The sequence below is a fragment of the Panicum virgatum genome, chromosome 2N (assembly GCF_016808335.1).
Source record: "Panicum virgatum strain AP13 chromosome 2N, P.virgatum_v5, whole genome shotgun sequence".
Classification (NCBI taxonomy): Eukaryota; Viridiplantae; Streptophyta; class Magnoliopsida; order Poales; family Poaceae; genus Panicum; species Panicum virgatum.
Genome location: NC_053146.1, coordinates 1,965,109 through 1,985,663, shown reverse-complemented (window position 1 = coordinate 1,985,663; position 20,555 = coordinate 1,965,109). Strand labels below are relative to the sequence as shown.

At 44.6% G+C, this 20,555-nt stretch overlaps 2 protein-coding genes across 2 annotated transcripts; one reads left to right on the top strand and one right to left on the bottom strand.

Annotated features, from left to right (window-relative positions):
• Positions 1-499: 499 nt before the first annotated feature.
• On the bottom strand, positions 500-2,116 carry LOC120659286 (bisdemethoxycurcumin synthase-like). The gene is made up of 2 exons (XM_039937365.1): positions 1,867-2,116; positions 500-1,571 (listed from the first exon to the last, which is right to left on the bottom strand). Exons 1-2 carry the CDS (start codon positions 2,054-2,056, stop codon positions 577-579), a joined length of 1,185 nt encoding a protein of 394 aa, XP_039793299.1. The 5' UTR covers positions 2,057-2,116; the 3' UTR covers positions 500-576.
• An 11,517-nt stretch (positions 2,117-13,633) lies between these two features.
• LOC120659095 (probable carboxylesterase 5) lies at positions 13,634-15,002 on the top strand. The gene has a single exon (XM_039937156.1). The coding sequence runs from the start codon at positions 13,680-13,682 to the stop codon at positions 15,000-15,002; it is 1,323 nt and encodes a 440-aa protein (XP_039793090.1). The 5' UTR covers positions 13,634-13,679.
• Positions 15,003-20,555: the final 5,553 nt, after the last annotated feature.

Below are 20,555 nucleotides of genomic sequence, written 5' to 3'. Positions count from 1 at the left end.
ATTGCATTCTACCAAACCATAGGAAAACTTGTTAAAAACATGTCTCAATATGACTTGTGTATTGTGATGATAGACTAGCGATAGAGAGCATGAACCTGTCCTATTTTATTATTATAATTTGGATATTGTCTTAAATATGCCTTTAAATTTGGGTAGGTTTTGGGGGAAAATGCATAGCACAGCAGGCAGGTACTTTAGACAAAACGTATGCTACCTACATCAGGAATTTTAAGTGAACCTTCCATTAAAATCCATATTAAAATGCGCAATATGCATTTCTATAGCCTTGTTTAAAAAAAACATTTGTGGTATTGTGAATCACAAAATCCAAGGCAATTATGTACCGGCCCCACAAGTTAATTAGTTATCTGTATCCGGGTTCAATTATTTAAGCCAACAGCGATAGTTGTTATCCATGCCAGCATCGATGCTGCCACGGATAGAGAAACAGGTCTAGTATGAGTAGTTCCAAACTTCCAATCAATCAATAATGAGTAAATTAAAATCAAATGTTCACTTTGTTTATTTTTGAATTAAAGTATGCGAATTATTGATACAATTTCCAACTTCCAACGGCTAGGACTTTGTAGCGTGCAGTACCATGGTCTCGACAGTGAATCCCGGTCCAAAGCCCACCAGCATCCCCCACTCTGCAGCCTCATCTCCTTCCTCATCCATTCGCCGGCGCAGCTCTTCGAGCACGAATATCACCGTCGCGGAGAGCATGTTCCCATAGTCTCTCACCACAGTTCGGCTCGGTGCTAGCTTCCTGGGCTCCAGCCCTAGAGCCGACTCGACGCGGTCCAGAATCCCACGGCTACCCGGATGGACAGCCCAGAAGAGGTCGTTCCACTTCGACTCGATGCCATTAACAGCGAGCGCCCCAGACGCATCAAGTAGGCAGCGCTCGATATTCTGCGCAACGAACTTCGGCAGGTTGAAGGAGATATCAATGTCGACCCCGCCCTCCCCGAGCCGCACGTCCAGTTGCTTCTCCGACCCAGGTATCAGGGCCTGGGAGGCGGACACCATCTCGAATAGTGGGCGCTCGGCGGGGTGCATGGCGTCAGCTCCAACGACGACCGCGCCCGCACCATCGCCGAACAGCGCCTGCGGGATGAGGGTGCCGAAGCTATCCCCTTCGTGAGGGCCTCGGAAGGTGGTGATGGTGAGCTCGACACAGACCACGAGCACGCGCGCGCCGCGGTTGTTCTCGGCTAGGTCCTTTGCCAAGTGGAGGGCGGCGCAGCCTGCCGAGCAGCCGTTGAGCTGGAGCACAGTCCGACAGACGTTGGGGCGGAGGCCGAGGAGTGTGGCCAGCCCAACATCCACGCCTGGTGAGCGGGCTTCAGAGTTGGTGCTGACGATGAGGTGGGTGATGTCGGTGGCCGGGCGGCCCCATCTCGCTATGGCCTTGGCGGCGGCTGACGCAGCGAGCTCTGGAGCAGCCTTGGCGACGATGTCGAGCCGCGCGTCAAGGGCCGCGGGCGTCCCTTGTAGGAAGGCTGGGTTGGCGTTGAGCAACTGCTCTGTGTGGTGAAAGAAACGTTTCTCCAACCCCGCGATCCGACCTAATCAGTTCAAGTATTTCAGAATGGTCATCATTAATATATCGCTTGATCAAATTTTCTCAGTGTTCTAAATCAAACTTTGCAAATTTTGTTCAATCTCATAAGAAAAACATAGTAGCGTCTACAATGATTATCACTTGATGTATTCATACATATACGTATATATATTATATATAATTTCATGCTTATTGTTAAAGAAATTGAACTTGTGGTAAAAGTAAAATGACCTGCAATTTGGAAAAGAAATATATTGTAATAACGACAGCTAGCCAGTATTGATGACATGCTTACTTACATAGTTTCTTGAATGTATCTTTGAGGTCAGTGAGGTGCTCCTTGTTCGTGACACGAAAATAGTAGTCGGGAAACTCCTCCTGAAGCACGTAGTTTGTTGGATTTGCAGTGCCAATACCGAGCATGGCTGCTGGGCCATCAGCACGCTGCGCACGCCGCATCTCACATAGAGTGGCTAGTGTGGTTGCCATCGTCTCAAACTATGGGAGTGTAGTAGTTGTAGATCAGAAGGCAACGGCTACCAAGGTTGATGACTGAACATATAGGTGAGCATAAGTGGAGATGGGTCGTGGACTATATATAGTGTCAGGAGCATCTTGCTGTTGGCCATACTAACCTATTATTATGGTGTAGTTGGTACTATTATTATGGTGTAGTTAGTAAAATGTTAATTAATTTAATTAAGTTAAACATTTATATATATTAGTTACATACAAACAGCTGATTCTAACTGCACCACATGCAACCGAAAAATCGCAATTAACCGCTAATAGACGGCATAATAATTGTCGTTGTAGGTGGCCTAAGTTCAACGTATCGACTGCTCAGGCAGCGTCGGTTGGACTTCGATTTAACCAGTGCGTGCATGTTGCTTTTGATTGTCAACTGCTCAACATATTGTCGATCAGATCGAACGAATTAAATATGTTTCCTAATTTAACGACCACTTGGCACGTATTATATACGATATTGTCGATCGGATCGAACGAATCAAATATGTTTCCTAATTTAATGAACACTTGGCACGTATTATTTACGATCTCCGTCCATCCATATGCATGGACAGACACAATTCTTATTTAGCGCTAGTTCGCTGCTACAGCTGTTCAAGCGGACCACCACTTGGTTGTTGGGACCAAGAGCTAATAAAATGCAGTTTTTCTTATATAAGAAAATAGTATTCAAAATATTGCTCCTTACAGCTGATGGATTTAATTTTTCACCATGCAGTTTAGTTTATAGATGACAAGATTTAAAAACCATCTGATATATGCAAATTGCTACATAGATTTTGAGTATTATTAAGCAACTAAAAGGTGTAGCCTCCACTTCATCAACAACCTTGAATGTCATTATAGTGTAGTTAGTAGTATTAATTACTTTAATTAAGTTCAGCCTTTATATATTAGTTACACGCAAACAGCTAGTCCTTTCGTTCAAAGTCTCTATTGGTCATTTGTTTCATGTATCTATCGTGACGCACATGCATCATGAGGATGCACTGGCCAACTTGTCACGTGTCTGTAGGAGCTTGTCAAACTATTGTTACACCTTGTACGGAGAAGTGCATGCATCCGGTCAACTTTGTCTCCACGTACTACACATGCAACAACTATGTAATGAGGAGACCAAGCATCGATGGTCCTGTCTTCCCTAGTCTTCATCTAATGTTTGGCTAATTAATCAATATACTAATCATTATTAATGAACTCTCATCAGGACGTCATGCGTTCGAGAAGGTGAGCTCTCATCAGGACGTCATGCGTTCGAGAAGGTCAACTCTCATCAGGGCACGGGCATGTTGCTTTTGATTGACAACGGCTCTCAACACATGGTCGATTGGATCAATCCCCAGCTAGACATTAGCACAGGTACTAATTCAAATCTTGTCCTCTGTTAGGAGCCGAACTTTGTCACGTATAGGAGCTTGTCAAAGTCAAAGTCGTAACACCTTAGTAACAAAAGAAGTCGTTGCACCTTCTACGGAGAAGTGCATGCATCTGGCCAACTTTGTCTTCCATAGTCTTCCATCTAATGTTTGGCTAATTAATCAATATACTAATCAAGTCAACTAAATCGGGCAAGTCTATCTCTTGCAACGAGAAGGTGTGTAAATGATGATGGAACTACTTCTATATACATCAAAGTATTGTTACACCTTGAAAGGAGATGTGCATCCATCTTTGTTCCCTCCACGTACTACACATGCAGCAACTAATTAAAAAATGAGACCAATAAGCATCAATCGTCCTGTCTACCTTAGTCTTCATCCAATGTTTGGCTAATTAATCAATATACTAATTATTATTAGCCAACTAAATCAGTCAAGCCTCTCTCTTGCAACGAGAAGGTGTAAATGATGGTCGAACTACTTCTATATCCAATTAGGTGTGGAACTCGTGATGTAAATATTGACAGTAGGACCGATGGGAATTTGTTCTGAAAATCTTGTCCCCAAAACACTACTACAAATGATAAAATCAATGGCAGTTCAAAAATAGTTTCTGCTGGCGGTTCAACCTTTGTGACTGTAAAAATAATTTGTACTGGCGGTTCTAAATATTAGCCATCACAAATGGTATGTTATAGTAGGTTCTATATATGAACCACCAGTAAAAAACATTTTTACCCGCGAGTTTTTTCTAGTAACCGCCGCTATAATACGATCTATACATGGGAATTTGTTCTGAAAATCTTGTCCCCAAAAGATGATGCACCGTGAACTATTGCTTTCAATAAAAGCATTGTCAAACTCGTTAACATAACAAAAGAGGTTGTAAATAGGTGAATTCATTTTCCTTTGGGTGTATTTCTTGCAAAACTTTGGAAACCTCCCCTGTTCAGCGAGGCCACCATAGTGCAGGTACGTGGGTGTCTGGGTGGGTTGCTGTAACATCCCGTAAATTTATAAAATATTTTTATAGTTACAAAAATATGAAATTTCAAAAAAAAAGGTGTGGAGTGCAAATAGAATAGGATAATTTAAGGATTAACTCTATCTCTCTTCTCTTAGTGCAACTAAATCAAAATAACTATAGGAAGTAAAATGATAGTGTGAAAAATATTTGAATCTTATTTGGACTTGTGCCTCTCCATTGTTTAAATTTATTGGGAAGATTTTTATTTGAATTTGAGTGGAATTTAATTTGAATTGGGGAGCCGAGCGGCTACCTTCCGAGGATGTCTGGGATGGTGCAGTGGTATTTCCGGCATACGGGGTGGACTGGCTCTGGCCGTTCGTGACCGTGGGCCAGGCTAGCAATGATGACCCTCGGCTCAACCCCCCCCCCCCCCGATGAGGACATCGCGTCACTGACATGCCGGCGCGTCTTGCTGGCCGTGGCCGAGAAGGACACCCTGCGGGAACGTGGGTGCCGCCTCCTGAAGCGCTTCCACTACTACTACACGCGCACTGGCAGCGGTGAGGCTACGCTGGTGGAGTCGGAGGGCGAGGACCATGGCTTCCACCTCTACAGCCCGCTGCGCACCACCAGTAGGAGGCTCATGGCGAGCATCGTGCACTTCATCAACCAGCCACCGGCGCCGAAGCTAGACGACGGCTTGCATTGGCATGCATGCGAGGGTAAGAATATTGACAGGACATCAGCGACCACGAAAGCTCCAAAGCCTATGATACTAGGCGTGCCTCGCCGGCCGTTCATGGACGTATTTGGTTATGGAATGCAAATGAAACATCATTGCAGTGGCTCGAGCTCGACGACCTGCATGGTGCATGCAATGTCAAAAATTGGAGGATGTGGGAAAGCTGCTTCACCCAAGAAAAACTATGGGCTATTTTCGGGTGCACTGTGGCCTAATAAGGCCTACAAGGGGCCAGCAGCAGCACTACCCGGAACTCATCATGTAATCAAGAACATGTGGTAATAATTAGGGGCAGTCTTTACCAAACGTGGGTCTAGTTGTGTTTTAGTAATCTCTCATTAATTATATCAATAAACAAAGGTGAAGCTTTGTATTTGTATTCATATTGGGTTTGCTACAATAATACTCCAAGATGACTATGGACCCTTGATCTAGATAGATTTTAGGGAAAATTCGATTCATGCCACCACAACTCCGTGAAATTGGGTGTCACGTTCAAAATCCATAGGATTTTAGTCCTAGATTTTAACACAAATTACCTCTTAGAAGGTAGTACCAGAAATATATTTTTATACATTTTTTGCGAGTTAGGATAAATATAAAAAACACTTTTCAATTAGATTTTAATTGTAAGAGCCCTGCTATAGGATAATTAAAATGATAATCATATCATCATATGCATCATCAAGCATTAACCATTGTTAGAATGCATTTAGGGATGAAAAAGCTATAGGACTAAGCCCTATCAAAATTATAGAGGCGGACGGTCTGCCATTATAGGGCGGACTTTCCTCAGTTTATCAGCACGACCTACTTTAGTCAACCATGAGCAAGTCAATTCCTTGCCACACCATCTTGCAGCTCTAGCCAGTGTTCCCCTTGTCGCCGGTGAGCTCATCCCCTCCCCAATCTATCTCCATTGCCCTAGGTTTGGAAGCCAAGAAGCCATCTAGAGCCTATTCACCGTTGTTGACTTAGAGCTTTGAAACCTCAATGCATGTGTGTTCTAGCTACCAAAGAGGACTCCCCACACTCCCAAGAACTATTAGGAACAAACCCCATTCATAACCGTGGTTGTAATTGCCAGCGGCGAACTTGTTGGTGATCCTAGGCCGTGGTGCGGACAGTCCGTCCATCATGGCCGGACAGTCCGCTAGTCACCCAACCCGACCAACACAGCTTCTGGACATTTTTACACCTCCCAGAAATTTGTACTGCGGACAGTCCTCCCCCCCCCAATGGGGGCAGACGGTCCGCGGGTCATTTTTCAGCACTACTCAGAAGCACAAGGAAACCATTCACCCAAAATGGTCCGCTGTTGGCCGGCGGACGGTCCGCCAAATGGCCCGCTATTTAGAGCCGGACAGTCCGCTTCTTTTAAGTCAAACGCTCTACATTTACTCGTTCATTACGCTTGCACTTACCCATAAATAATCCACCTATTGCTAATGTCTAGCTTCTTTTTATCATAGTTTTGCAATATTTAAGCATGCCTTCTCATATCATTGCAATCATTCATGGCATGTCAAGCATTATTGCACTCGTGTTGAGACTGTGACCCTGGAGCAAGAGGAGGGTGAGCCGGAGATTGTGGGATATGACACTCCCTTTGAGAATCAAGGCAGACACCTATGCATTTTTATCCCTTATTTTGGATCAATGAAGTACATATGTCTTGGTTGCTCATGAATTACTATATGTATCAATGATTGCTTAGAACCTATTTGATACACTACCAACCTTACTTATAACATTACCCCATAGTTGAGTATGTTTGTTAGGTGTCACGGATTAAACGGCTAGCTATGCTTAGTTTGGTAGAAGTCGAGAGGTGGCAAGGTCACCACCACTCGTGAGTTATAGGGTGTGTGATTAATTCCACTCATGAGAAAGTTCGTGGAAGATTGAGCTTATGATTCATGATCACTTTACTTATACAATTGTATTGATGTATGATATAGATACCATATGTGCTATGTATTTTGCTTATTATAACTTCATCATAGTTAGATGCTTTTTATGCAAAATTAAATACCATGATCTTTCCTTTCTATTAACCAAATTCATTCGCCTTGAGGCCGGGCAAGTATATACCTGTATTGGATAAGACATGTGAGTACATTTTGTACTCATGGTGCTATGGTTAAGTTGTTGTATGTGATGCGCAGCTGGAGGCCGTGTTTGGGTACTTCTACCCTGCAGACGAAGGTGTGGGTGAGGAGTAGATGGCCAGTGGCTATGAGAAAGGCACTATCAACATATAATGTTAATCTTCTTATTTGTAATATGTATGGAATGAGCAAGATGTAAAACTTTCCGCTGCAAAACTCTAACACTTGTGTTATATACTTTGGACCTCTTTATATAATATGAACTCTATGTATGAATGTACCAGTGTGATGATGTTTAATTTATTGTGCTTATGGAGTGTGTTCAAATTCTGGGCATTGCTCATGACATATTTCAAGGACCACCGGGATTGATTTTCTCTAATTGAGTTGATCAATGGACGATGGCTTGATTCAATGAAATTAATTTGAGCTAGTTCCTCACATTAATTGCAAGCTCCTGGAGTGTTTTGTAAATGAAATTGTATGTCATGTCTGTTTGCTCCCTTGTCCTCCCTCGCTGGCCCCGGGCGCAGTTATGCATCGCTTTGGTGATGCTTTCGCCAACCATCACCTAAAGAGTGTGCGATTAGTTTTGGAGGCTACTGTGCGAAATATAAAATGGGCTCTTTATATATATAGAAAATATAATAATTAGAATATATTGAGATGACTTCCTATGTAGTGGTATCATGTAAAAGGAGTAAAAAACAAGTGTTTCTTATCTACATCAATTTAGAATTTTTTTTTGCACATACAAACTTTAGAATATCAAGAGAGCCCAAAAGTCATGTTCAAAGTCTCTATTGGTCATTTGTTTCATGCATCTATCGTGACGCACATGCATCATGAGGATGCACTGGCCAACTTGTCACGTGTCTGTAGGAGCTTGTCAAACTATTGTTACACCTTGTACGGAGAAGTGCATGCATCCGGTCAACTTTGTCTCCACGTACTACACATGCAACAACTATGTAATGAGGAGACCAAGCATCGATGGTCCTGTCTTCCCTAGTCTTCATCTAATGTTTGGCTAATTAATCAATATACTAATCATTATTAATGAACTCTCATCAGGACGTCATGCGTTCGAGAAGGTGAGCTCTCATCAGGACGTCATGCGTTCGAGAAGGTCAACTCTCATCAGGGCACGTGCATGTTGCTTTTGATTGACAACGGCTCTCAACACATGGTCGATTGGATCAATCCCCAGCTAGACATTAGCACAGGTACTAATTCAAATCTTGTCCTCTGTTAGGAGCCGAACTTTGTCACGTATAGGAGCTTGTCAAAGTCAAAGTCGTAACACCTTAGTAACAAAAGAAGTCGTTGCACCTTCTACGGAGAAGTGCATGCATCTGGCCAACTTTGTCTTCCATAGTCTTCCATCTAATGTTTGGCTAATTAATCAATATACTAATCAAGTCAACTAAATCGGGCAAGTCTATCTCTTGCAACGAGAAGGTGTGTAAATGATGATGGAACTACTTCTATATACATCAAAGTATTGTTACACCTTGAAAGGAGATGTGCATCCATCTTTGTTCCCTCCACGTACTACACATGCAGCAACTAATTAAAAAATGAGACCAATAAGCATCAATCGTCCTGTCTACCTTAGTCTTCATCCAATGTTTGGCTAATTAATCAATATACTAATTATTATTAGCCAACTAAATCAGTCAAGCCTCTCTCTTGCAACGAGAAGGTGTAAATGATGGTCGAACTACTTCTATATCCAATTAGGTGTGGAACTCGTGATGTAAATATTGACAGTAGGACCGATGGGAATTTGTTCTGAAAATCTTGTCCCCAAAACACTACTACAAATGATAAAATCAATGGCAGTTCAAAAATAGTTTCTGCTGGCGGTTCAACCTTTGAGACTGTAAAAATAATTTGTACTGGCGGTTCTAAATATTAGCCATCACAAATGGTATGTTATAGTAGGTTCTATATATGAACCACCAGTAAAAAACATTTTTACCCGCGAGTTTTTTCTAGTAACCGCCGCTATAATATGATCTATACATGGGAATTTGTTCTGAAAATCTTGTCCCCAAAAGATGATGCACCGTGAACTATTGCTTTCAATAAAAGCATTGTCAAACTCGTTAACATAACAAAAGAGGTTGTAAAGAGGTGAATTCATTTTCCTTTGGGTGTATTTCTGGCAAAACTTTGGAAACCTCCCCTGTTCAGCGAGGCCACCATAGTGCAGGTACGTGGGTGTCTGGGTGGGTTGCTGTAACATCCCGTAAATTTATAAAATATTTTTATAGTTGCAAAAATATGGAATTTCAAAAAAAATTGTGTGGAGTGCAAATAGAATAGGATAATTTAAGGATTAACTCTATCTCTCTTCTCTTAGTGCAACTAAATCAAAATAACTATAGGAAGTAAAATGATAGTGTGAAAAATATTTGAATCTTATTTGGACTTGTGCCTCTCCATTGTTTAAATTTATTGGGAAGATTTTTATTTGAATTTGAGTGGAATTTAATTGGAATTGGGGATTCAAATTAAATCCAAAAACCTAACCTAACCCCTATCCTATCCCGTGCCGAAACGCGCAAACACCCCAGCCCAACCAAACAAACCAGCCCGGCCCGCTAACACCCCGCCGGCCCGACTCACCCCCTCTCCGCGGCCCGCTTTGCACACGAGCGCGCCCACGCGCGCGGGCACACCACGCAGCCCAAAAGCCGGCCCGCTACCGTCGCCATGGCCTGCTACCGCCCCACACTCGCCTGCTCGCGTTACCTGGCCTACTGACATGTGGACCCCACTTGTCAAATGCACACCGCCAGGGGAACTATTCCCCTTTCTCCTTTATCTTGCCGCACCCCACATGCCGCCCGCTGCCGCTCCGTTTTCCCGCCGGTTGCGCCTACCGCCGCCTGCCACCCTGACGCCCGCCTGCACCCTTGGTCGGCCACGACCCTGAGCATAGCTTGGAGAACACGTGGATGCACGCCATGTTCCCCTCTGCATGCCCCCGTCCCATCCACGCCACTGCCTCAGCATTAGGGCCCACCGGAGCCTAAGCAGCTGCCTATAAGATCCCCCAACACCGCAGCCCTGAACCCTAGCGCCCGCCGCCGGAATTGGAGGAGGAAGGGAGGTGGAGAGGAAGGGAGCGCCGCGATGAAGGAGCCACGCCACCGCCGGACTTCGTCATGTTGGCGACCAGTACGACGACGTCGATGCTGTTGCTCTCCCTGCACGGCCTCAACTCCCTTGCAGCGCCTCGACACCGCACCGAGCCCCAGCGACCCTAGGCCCACCGGTGAGCCCCCACCTTTGCACCGAGCCTCCGCCTCCCCTGTGCTTCGGTGAGCATGGTCCGCTGTGGCCGAACCTAGACGGCCCTAGGGCAACATTCCCGGCCTCTCTTATGTGCGACCCGCGAGAAAACCGTCGAGCCCGCCGTCGCCGTGCTGAGTTCGCTCGCCATGGCCACGCCGTGACTCTGGACTGCTAGGGTCCGCACGCGTGCGTGCGTCGCCAATGCCAAGGCACAGACTTGCACGACCTCCAGTAGCTCGGACCGCGAACGCCGCCCTTTGGCGCGCTCAGGTGAGGTCCGCAACACTGTCGGCTGAACCCGCCACTGCCGCAGTCATACCATGGCCCTACCGTGTGCCGGCCGCGTGCGCATGCACGAACAGGAGCCCAAGGTCGGGCCTTTGCCTCGCCTTGGCCCCTGGCCAAGCAGACCTACGCCGTCAACACCCCCGCGCACCGTCTCCGCAACACTGTCGCCGCTGCCGCTGCAGGCTTGCCTCGTCAGGCTCGCACGCGCGTGCACGGCATGCTACGCGGCCAAATGCAAGGCTTTTCCCAGGCCTGGGCGCACAGCCATTCCTCGCCTACCTACGAGCCTATTGTCCTAAAAAAAGAGTCTATTGATGCGCTACGAGCATGTTCATTTTATCTTATCAGTTGGCCCCTATCATTGAATCCTGGCTCCGTCACTGGTTAGAGGCAATGTATAAACAAGTTGAACCATACATAATTGCAAACGACGTGCTCCATGTCCACCTCCTTGTCTAGAAGTCCCCGCACCCTGGTCTCTTTGGGGTTGCAGGTACAGTGTGTATCGGAGTGGAAAGTTGCTCGATTCTGCAGGAAGAGTGACAATTGTTAGAGGGAACATTGTAACATTAATGGAGCAAGTTTCTTTTGTAACTGCAGTTACCGTTCGCATTCGCGTGGGCCTGGATTGCCTACCGGTCGCCCGGTGGAAGAACATCAGCACGAACCCAAAGTGGCCATGCTCGAGTAGGAGCCCCCTGCACCCCCTGCATTAACTCTGCGGACGGCTATATATACAACACTAGGTATAGCATCCCTTGGAGCGAATGTACTGTTCGCCCTGATTGAGAAATCAGATCTCCTCATCTGGACGTCGCGAAGGTGACATACGCTCGCAAAGATTCTAGGTAATGCCGTGCAACACTGCATAAAAAGTTGTGGTGGCATTCCAGATATGAGAAGACCGAGTGGTACGTGATTTCCTTGTGCCTGTTGTCGTCTAGGTTGTATATAAGATTCTAGTGGTATAGACTCATCCAAGTAGGGGCAGTTGGGGGGGGGGGGTTGAGCCGCCCCTAAAAATGGACGCTGTTTTTAGGGGCAGCCAGGGGGTGAGCCGCCCCTACAAATGGTGTTTCTAAGGGCGGGTGAGTTGCTACAGTACCAAGGCCCATTTGTAGCAACGGGTTAAATTTAGGTCTGCCCCTAAAAAAAATTGGGCCGTTGCTACAAATCGTTTTTGTAGTAGTGTGCCTGAGGAGTTTGATCTTGTGTACTTCTTTGACATTCTTTAACAACAAATCTTTCAAGAGAATCCTTCTGAGTCTGAGCAAACTGATCAAGTCTTCTTTTCCTCTTGCGCTTTTTATTACCGTATTCATATTTTCTACTTCTATAAGACATGGCAAATTGATAGACATCCCTATTTCATGAATTATAAACAGAATAAAACTAAATTAGAAACAGCCTAAAATATGATGCTCATGTGTACAACGTGCAGCTTCAGGACACATATAGTGCGAACTGCACCACATGCTGCTGCACGTCATGTGTTGGGTCGTCAGCTCTCATCAGGGCATTTGCGTGTTGCTTTTGATTGTCAACGGGCAACGGCTCATCACACGGTGGATCGAATCGAACGAATAAAACCCATGTCCTAATTTAACGAACACATGGCACGATGTATTATATACGATCTCCGTCCATCCATGCATATGGACAGCCAAATTTCTTATTTAGCGCTCAATATACTAATCATTATTAGTTAACTCTCATCAGGACGTCTTGTGTTCGAGAAGGTCAGCTCTCATCAGGTCGATTGGATCTGCAGCTAGATATTGTTACACCTTGAAAGGAGAAATGCATGCCGCATCTGACCAACATTGACCCCCCACGTACTACACATGCAACAACTAATTCAACTTCTCAGAATTGAAACAATAGTTGCACGCTTCTTGTTGATGCATTAGGGTTCATCCAGGCAAATGAAAATGCATTAAGTAAACGAGCCAAAATTCCAATAATAAATTGTAAACATGATGAAAACTTATAAAGCACGTGCTATATTCTAACTTTTTCTGATATAATACCATGGAAAGCTCATACTTTCTTTGCAGAAACAATCACATATAGCACATACTTTACCATGAAAACAAGCATTTACATGCCATAGAAGCTATTTTATTTTAGAATGCATCGATCATGTTTTGCAGGTCAAACAAATGGTTAGAATTATAACATTAGATTGTAAGTTCTTTAACTTTAGGGAAAGTGAATTTCCCACTTTTTCTAGTGATAAATTTAGCTTCTAGTATATTGCAAGTAAGGCAAAGCCTCCAAGTGAAATGGTCATTTCCCATCAATTTAAGCTTTTTTTTTTGGGAAGCTCGCTCATTCTTTATTCAATCATCACCTCTGGACCAACGAGATCGAGGTCAACCCAAGTTTTTACAAAGCTTGGGAGGGGGTCAGACCAATCATCAATTTAAGTTTATTTGCTGAATTAATCACGGCATGCAACTTATTGTTAGTCTGTTGTTATTTTAAATGATATATAGGACAGGAGCAGGTCATTTTGCAGCCGGTCAAAGCTAAGAGAGTTAAAGAGACCAACACTGCAAGAGACAAGTGCAGATTTTTTTTTCTTCCCTCAAATTAAAGTGTGTCGGCATTTCAAAATGGATCCAGTTTTCTAATATCTTGGTACCTAACGGATTGAAATGAAATAATGTTGTAGCTATAAAAGCCCAACAAGGCTACGAATGCAGCTACCCCACAAGCCTACAACACAACACAACAAAGAGCTGCAAACACAGATAGACATAGACTCAATCAAAAGACCACTATGGATGCAAACAAGAACTTTGTGGATGCTGTCACTGAAGTCGACTTTGACTTCACCCCGTTTCTAAAACGGTACAAGGATGGCCGAATCGAGCGGTTGCTGAGGAGTCCTCTCGTGGCTGCGTCGGAGGACCCGACAGCCAACCGCAGGGTGGCAACGAGAGATGTGGTCATTGACCACGGCACCGGTGTGTCGGCACGGCTATTCCTCCCCTCCCGAGCTGCCATGGCCGCCGGCAGCAGGAGGCTCCCTCTCGTCATGTACATCCATGGCGGCTCCTTCTGCACGGAGAGCGCCTTCTGCCAGACGTACCACCGCTACGCCACCTCCCTTGCTACGAGTGCCGGGGCACTCGTCGTCTCAGTGGAGTACCGCCTCGCACCGGAGCACCCCATACCTGCAGCCTACAATGACGCATGGTCTGCGCTCAAATGGGTGGCAACCTTCGCCGACCCATGGCTTGCCGACTATGCAGACCCTGCACGCATGTTCATCGCCGGTGACAGCGCGGGCGGCAACATTGCCTACCACACAGCGGTACAGGCTAGCCGAGATGGTGGCTTGGGCGTCGACATCGAGGGGATGGTCATCGTGCAGCCCTTCTTCTGGGGAGCCGAGCGGCTACCTTCCGAGGAGGTCTGGGATGGCGCAGCGGTATTTCCGGCATACGGGGTGGACTGGCTCTGGCCGTTCGTGACTGCAGGCCAGGCTAGCAATGATGACCCTCGGCTCAACCCCCCCGATGAGGACATCGCGTCACTGACATGCCGACGTGTCTTGCTGGCCGTGGCCGAGAAGGACACCCTGCGGGAACGTGGGTGCCGCCTCCTGAAGCGCTTCCACGACTACTACACGCGCACTGGCAGCGGTGAGGCTACGCTGGTGGAGTCGGAGGGCGAGGACCATGGCTTCCACCTCTACAGCCCGCTGCGCACCACCAGTAGGAGGCTCATGGCGAGCATCGTGCACTTCATCAACCAGCCGCCGGCACCGAAGCTGGACGACGGCTTGCATAGCGAGGGTAAGAATATTGACAGGACATCAGCGACCACGAAAGCTCCAAAGCCTATGATACTAGGCGTGCCTCGCCGGCCATTCATGGACGTATTTGGTTATGGAATGGAAATGAAACATCATTGCAGTGGCTCGAGCTCGACGACCTGCATGGCGCATGCAATGTCAAAAATTGGAGGATGTGGCAAAGCTGCTTCACCCAAGAAAAACTATGGGCTATTTTCGGGTGCACTGTGGCCTAATAAGGCCTACAAGGGGCCAGCAGCAGCACTACCCGGAACTCATCATGTAATCAAGAACATGTGGTAATAATTAGGGGCAGTCTTTACCAAACGTGGGTCTAGTTGTGTTTTAGTAATCTCTCATTAATTATATCAATAAACAAAGGTGAAGCTTTGTATTTGTATTCATATTGGGTTTGCTACAATAATACTCCAAGATGACTATGGACCCTTGATCTAGATAGATTTTAACACAAATTACCTCTTAGAAGGTAGTACCAGAAATATATTTTTATACATTTTTTGCGAGTTAGGATAAATATAAAAAACACTTTTCAATTAGATTTTAATTGTAAGAGCCCTGCTATAGGATAATTAAAATGATAATCATATCATCATATGCATCATCAAGCATTAACCATTGTTAGAATGCATTTAGGGATGAAAAAGCTATAGGACTAAGCCCTATCAAAATTATAGAGGCGGACGGTCTGCCCCTATAGGGCGGACTTTCCTCAGTTTATCAGCAAAACCTACTTTAGTCAACCATGAGCAAGTCAATTCCTTGCCACACCATCTTGCAGCTCTAGCCGGTGTTCCCCTTGTCGCCGGTGAGCTCATCCCCTCCCCGATCTATCTCCATTGCCCTAGGTTTGGAAGCCAAGAAGCCATCTAGAGCCTATTCACCACTGTTGACTTAGAGCTTTGAAACCTCAATGCATGTGTGTTCTAGCTACCAAAGAGGACTCCCCACACTCCCAAGAACCATTAGGAACAAACCCCATCCGTAACCGTGGTTGTAATTGCCAGCGGCGAACTTGCTGGTGATCCTAGGCCGTGGTGCGGACAGTCCGTCCATCATGGCCGGACAGTCCGCTAGTCACCCAACCCGACCAACACAGCTTCTGGACATTTTTACACCTCCCAGAAATTTGTACTGCGGAAAGTCCCCCCCCCCAATGGGGGCGGACGGTCCGCGGGTCATTTTTCAGCACTACTCAGAAGCACAAGGAAACCATTCACCCAAAATGGTCCGCTGTTGGCCGGCGGACGGTCCGCCAAATGGTCCGCTATTTAGAGCCGGACAGTCCGCTTCTTTGAAGTCAAACGCTCTACATTTACTCGTTCATTATGCTTGCACTTACCCATAAATAATCCACCTATTGCTAATGTCTAGCTTCTTTTTATCATAGTTTTGCAATATTTAAGCATGCCTTCTCATATCATTGCAATCATTCATGGCATGTCAAGCATTATTGCACTCGTGTTGAGACTGTGACCCTGGAGCAAGAGGAGGGTGAGCCGGAGATTGAGGGATATGACACTCCCTTTGAGAATCAAGGCAGACACCTATGCATTTTTATCCCTTATTTTGGATCAATGAAGTACAGATGTCTTGGTTGCTCATGAATTACTATATGTATCAATGATTGCTTAGAACCTATTTGATACACTACCAACCTTACTTATAACATTACCCCATAGTTGAGTATGTTTATTAGGTGTCACGAATTAAACAGCTAGCTATGCTTAGTTTGGTAGAAGTCGAGAGGTGGCAAGGTCACCACCACTCGTGAGTTATAGGGTGTGTGATTAATTCCACTCATGAGAAAGTTCGTGGAAGATTGAGCTTATGATTCATGATCACTTTACTTATACAATTGTATTGATGTATGATATAGATACCGTATGTGCTATGTATTTTGCTTATTATAACTTCATCATAGTTAGATGCTTTTTATGCAAAACTAAATACCATGATCTTTCCTTGCTATTAACCAAATTCATTCGCCTTGAGGCCGGGCAAGTATATACCTGTATTGGATAAGACCTGCGAGTACATTTTGTCTCATGGTGCTATGGTTAAGTTGTTGTATGTGATCCGCAGCTGGAGGCCGTGTTTGGGTACTTCTACCCTGCAGACGAAGGTGTGGGTGGGGAGTAGATGGCCGGTGGCTATGAGAAGCGCATGATCAACATATAATGTTAATCTTCTTATTTGTAATATGTATGGAATGAGCAAGATGTAAAATTTTCCGCTGCAAAACTCTAATACTTGTGTTATATACTTTGGACCTCTTTATATAATATGAACTCTACGTATGAATGTACCAGTGTGACGATGTTTAATTTATTGTGCTTATGGAGTGTGTTCAAATTCTGGGCATTGCTCTTGACATATTTCAAGGACTACCGGGATTGATTTTCTCTAATTGAGTTGATCAATGGACGATGGCTTGATTCAATGAAATTAATTTGAGCTAGTTCCTCACATTAATTGCAAGCTCCTGGAGTGTTTTGTAAATGAAATTGTATGTCATGTCTGTTTGCTCCCTTGTCCTCCCTCGCTGGCCCCCGGCGCAGTTATGCATCGCTTTGGTGATGCTTTCGCCAACCATCACCTAAAGAGTGTGCGATTAATTTCCTCCGAGTACAAATGGCTTATTGGGCCGTATATTAGATCTGCTAGTGTTGTTCCACAAGTTAATTTTTCTGTTGACTGTGTCCGCACGTAAGTTGCCAGTTAATGGAAAGAGAATCTACTCATGCTTGCAGATGTACAAAATGCTGACATTATCCACATAGATGCAAATACAAACCTAAAAAAGCTATAACTATTAAAACAACCATTCAAATTAAATTTGGATTATACCATTATCTTTGTTATGATAAGACCTTTCAAAACAAGACCACACTTGTCTATATTTGCACGATATTTTCTAAAAATATTTTTAATATTAACTAACTAATTTTAAAGAATATGAATAAATATTTTAAAAACACGAACAAATTATTATTATTATGAACAAAAAATTAAACATCATGAACAAATAATAATATACAATCAATAAAAATATTAAACAGTGCGAACATTTGACTGTATAGGATATATAATGGAATGTAAATAATTAGAATATATGGCTGCTCAGCCTGTATGGCCCAGGGCGTGCGACCCGTACGTCACGTGTTTTTTTATTTTTGTATTTTTCAAAAAAAAAATTTACAGAAATATATTTTTGGTTTCAGGTTTTACAGTTCTATACCCCTACCGCCCGGCAGGGAGGCGGTAGGGACCTATATGTAAATAAAAATAAATTTATTTTGCACAGAGGTCCTTGGAGGGAGCCTACCGCCCCCCTGCCGGGCGGCAGGCCCCCTGCCACCCCACCAGTTGGCGGCAGGGGGCCTGCCGCCCGGCAGGGGGGCGGCAGGCTCGCTCCTCAAATATAAAACTCCGCTCCTTCCCTCTGCGCCCTCATTTTCTGCCCACGAGATCCAGAGAGGGGAGAGGGAGAGAGGAGGGGTGAGAGAGGTAAAAAAACCGGCGAAGCCCTGCAGGATTTTGGATCCGAACCGCAGTTAACCAATATTTCTCAACTTTGTCATTTCAGATTTTTTTTGTATGTTTAATTTTATAATTAGTATTTTTTATTATTGTAAGCACTTAGGGTTCGGATTAGTGGTTATAATTGAAGGCATAGTATATTTGTAGATATTAGATTAATTAAAATGAAGTCTTTGCATGGCCAGATATGTCGAGCAAAGTGGCATTTCAAGTTTATTACGGTAACTTCTATAGAATTACTCATGATTCCTATGGAGTAAATCTATCAGCATTGGAAAGAAAACAGTACTGTCTAGATAAACCCCTAGAGAGGAGTTTTGAGTCCATACGGAAATGTCTTCACAAGATGTTCAATGTGAATCCAAAGACCCATTTGCTTACGGTTCATACCTTGACTTCCTGGGAAGCTAATGGGGATTTCTGGGAGTTGACGCATATAAGTAGTACGGAAGAATGGCAACATTACATGCACGCAGCTCTTGAAAGTGGGTGGCCTCTCGCAATGGTAATTCAGATTCACCAGAAGACCGCTGATTTAGGTGAAGGGTCAACACACACAACATCTGACTGCAATGAAGAGATGGAAGAGGATAAAGAAGAAGAGAACATGCAAGCTCCAGAACCAGAACCAGAACCACAAGGTTTAGCAGATGAATATGAGCGGATACATGGAATTGTGGAGGACATGGAGAAAGAAGACCAGGATGCACAAATAATAGAGCAATGTGGGGACTCATCGGACGATGAGGACGATGAGCGCTTCCCAGTGTTAGGTGAATGGCGTAAAGAGGGTTTTGGTAATCCAGTGGTACAAGATATTAGATGTCCGAAGTTTGAATACAGAGTGAATGAGGTCGTACAAGGGGCAAAGTATCGTACCATTGAGGATGTGAAGGATGCTGTGAAGCTCTGGGCTGTATCTCTGAGGAAGGAATTCAGAGTACTGAAGTCTAGCAGCAAAGAATACGAGGTGAGGTGTGCAGATAGAGACTGTACATGGCGAGTGCATGCATACAAGGGAAAGTTCAAGACACACTGAGAATGTTCAATTGTTACACCACATACTTGTAGATTGACAGGTGTTGTGGGACATCATCGTAATATCACATAAACTTTCGTGGCTAAGAAGATGTATGGGGTGATTCTTGATAAAATGGATTATGAGCCTGCATTGGTAATTAGGGACATTGAACAGAATTTCCAGTATGTGATCAGCTATGCAAAGGCTTGGCGGGCTAAACAAAAAGTATTTGAGATGAGGTTTGGCACTTATGAAGCATCATACGACAACCTACCTCGTATGCTTGAAGCTATTATGCACAGAAATCCTGGAAGTGCTTTTGATACATATAGTGTACCGAGCTTGTCAGGGGGGCCAAGCATTCTGCTACGAGCTTTCTTCTGCATTGGAGCATGTGTGAGGGCATTCATTTACTGCCTTCCTGTTCTATGTATTGACGGCACTTTCCTGACAGGGAAATATAAGGGAACAATATTGACGGCAATCGGAATTGATTGCAACAAGCAGATAGTTCCCATCGCCTTTGCCTTTGTTGAGAATGAGAACACAGAAAGCTGGTACTGGTTTCTTGAACGTCTGAAGATTCACGTTGTTGCTGGTCTACTTGCAGCTGTAAGGCAGCTCCAAGAAGGTAGTCAATCTTCACCTCCTATATGGCCAGATGTTGTCAATAGGTGGTGTGTGAGGCATATGGCTGCTAACTTTTATGAGCGGTTCAAGAATAAGGATATGATGAATTTGTTCAAGCAATTGTGCACTCAGAATCAGCAGAGGAAGTTTGATGCTTTGTGGGGTATAATTGATGACATGAGCGCTGAATTGCTTAAGAGTCAGGCCTCATCATCCAGCAGGAGACGTTCTACATATTCATTAGTTGGATATGCTAAGCCATTTTCACAGTGGATTGATGGTGCGCCTAAAGAGAAGTGGTCACTTCTGTATGACATAGATGGGAGACGTTATGGGATCGAGACGACCAACCATGCTGAATGTTACAATATGGTAATGTGTCGTGTTCGTGGATTTCCTCTTATTGGCATTGTTGAGTTCATCATGTATGGATGTATAAGGTATTTTCGGGAGCGATACGCATCAGCCGCTCCCTTTCTTAATTATCCAGGAGTGCATTTTTGCAGAAGGGTCAATGAGTACATGGAGAAAAAAATTGAAAAGGCTCGATTTCACTCAGTCATATCGATGGGCACAAAGGAGCAAAGATTTGAGGTATCATGCAGGGACAGGACCGGACAGGGTGTCCGCAGACAAAGGGTAAT

Excerpts from the sequence above, each read along its gene's own strand:
- LOC120659286 (XM_039937365.1), bottom strand. The coding sequence starts at position 2,056 with ATGGCAACCACACTAGCCACTCTATGTGAGATGCGGCGTGCGCAGCGT. Across the intron at positions 1,572-1,866 it reads AGATACATTCAAGAAACTAT|GTCGGATCGCGGGGTTGGAG; the intron begins GTAAGTAAGCAT and ends TGAACTGATTAG.
- LOC120659095 (XM_039937156.1), top strand. The coding sequence starts at position 13,680 with ATGGATGCAAACAAGAACTTTGTGGATGCTGTCACTGAAGTCGACTTT.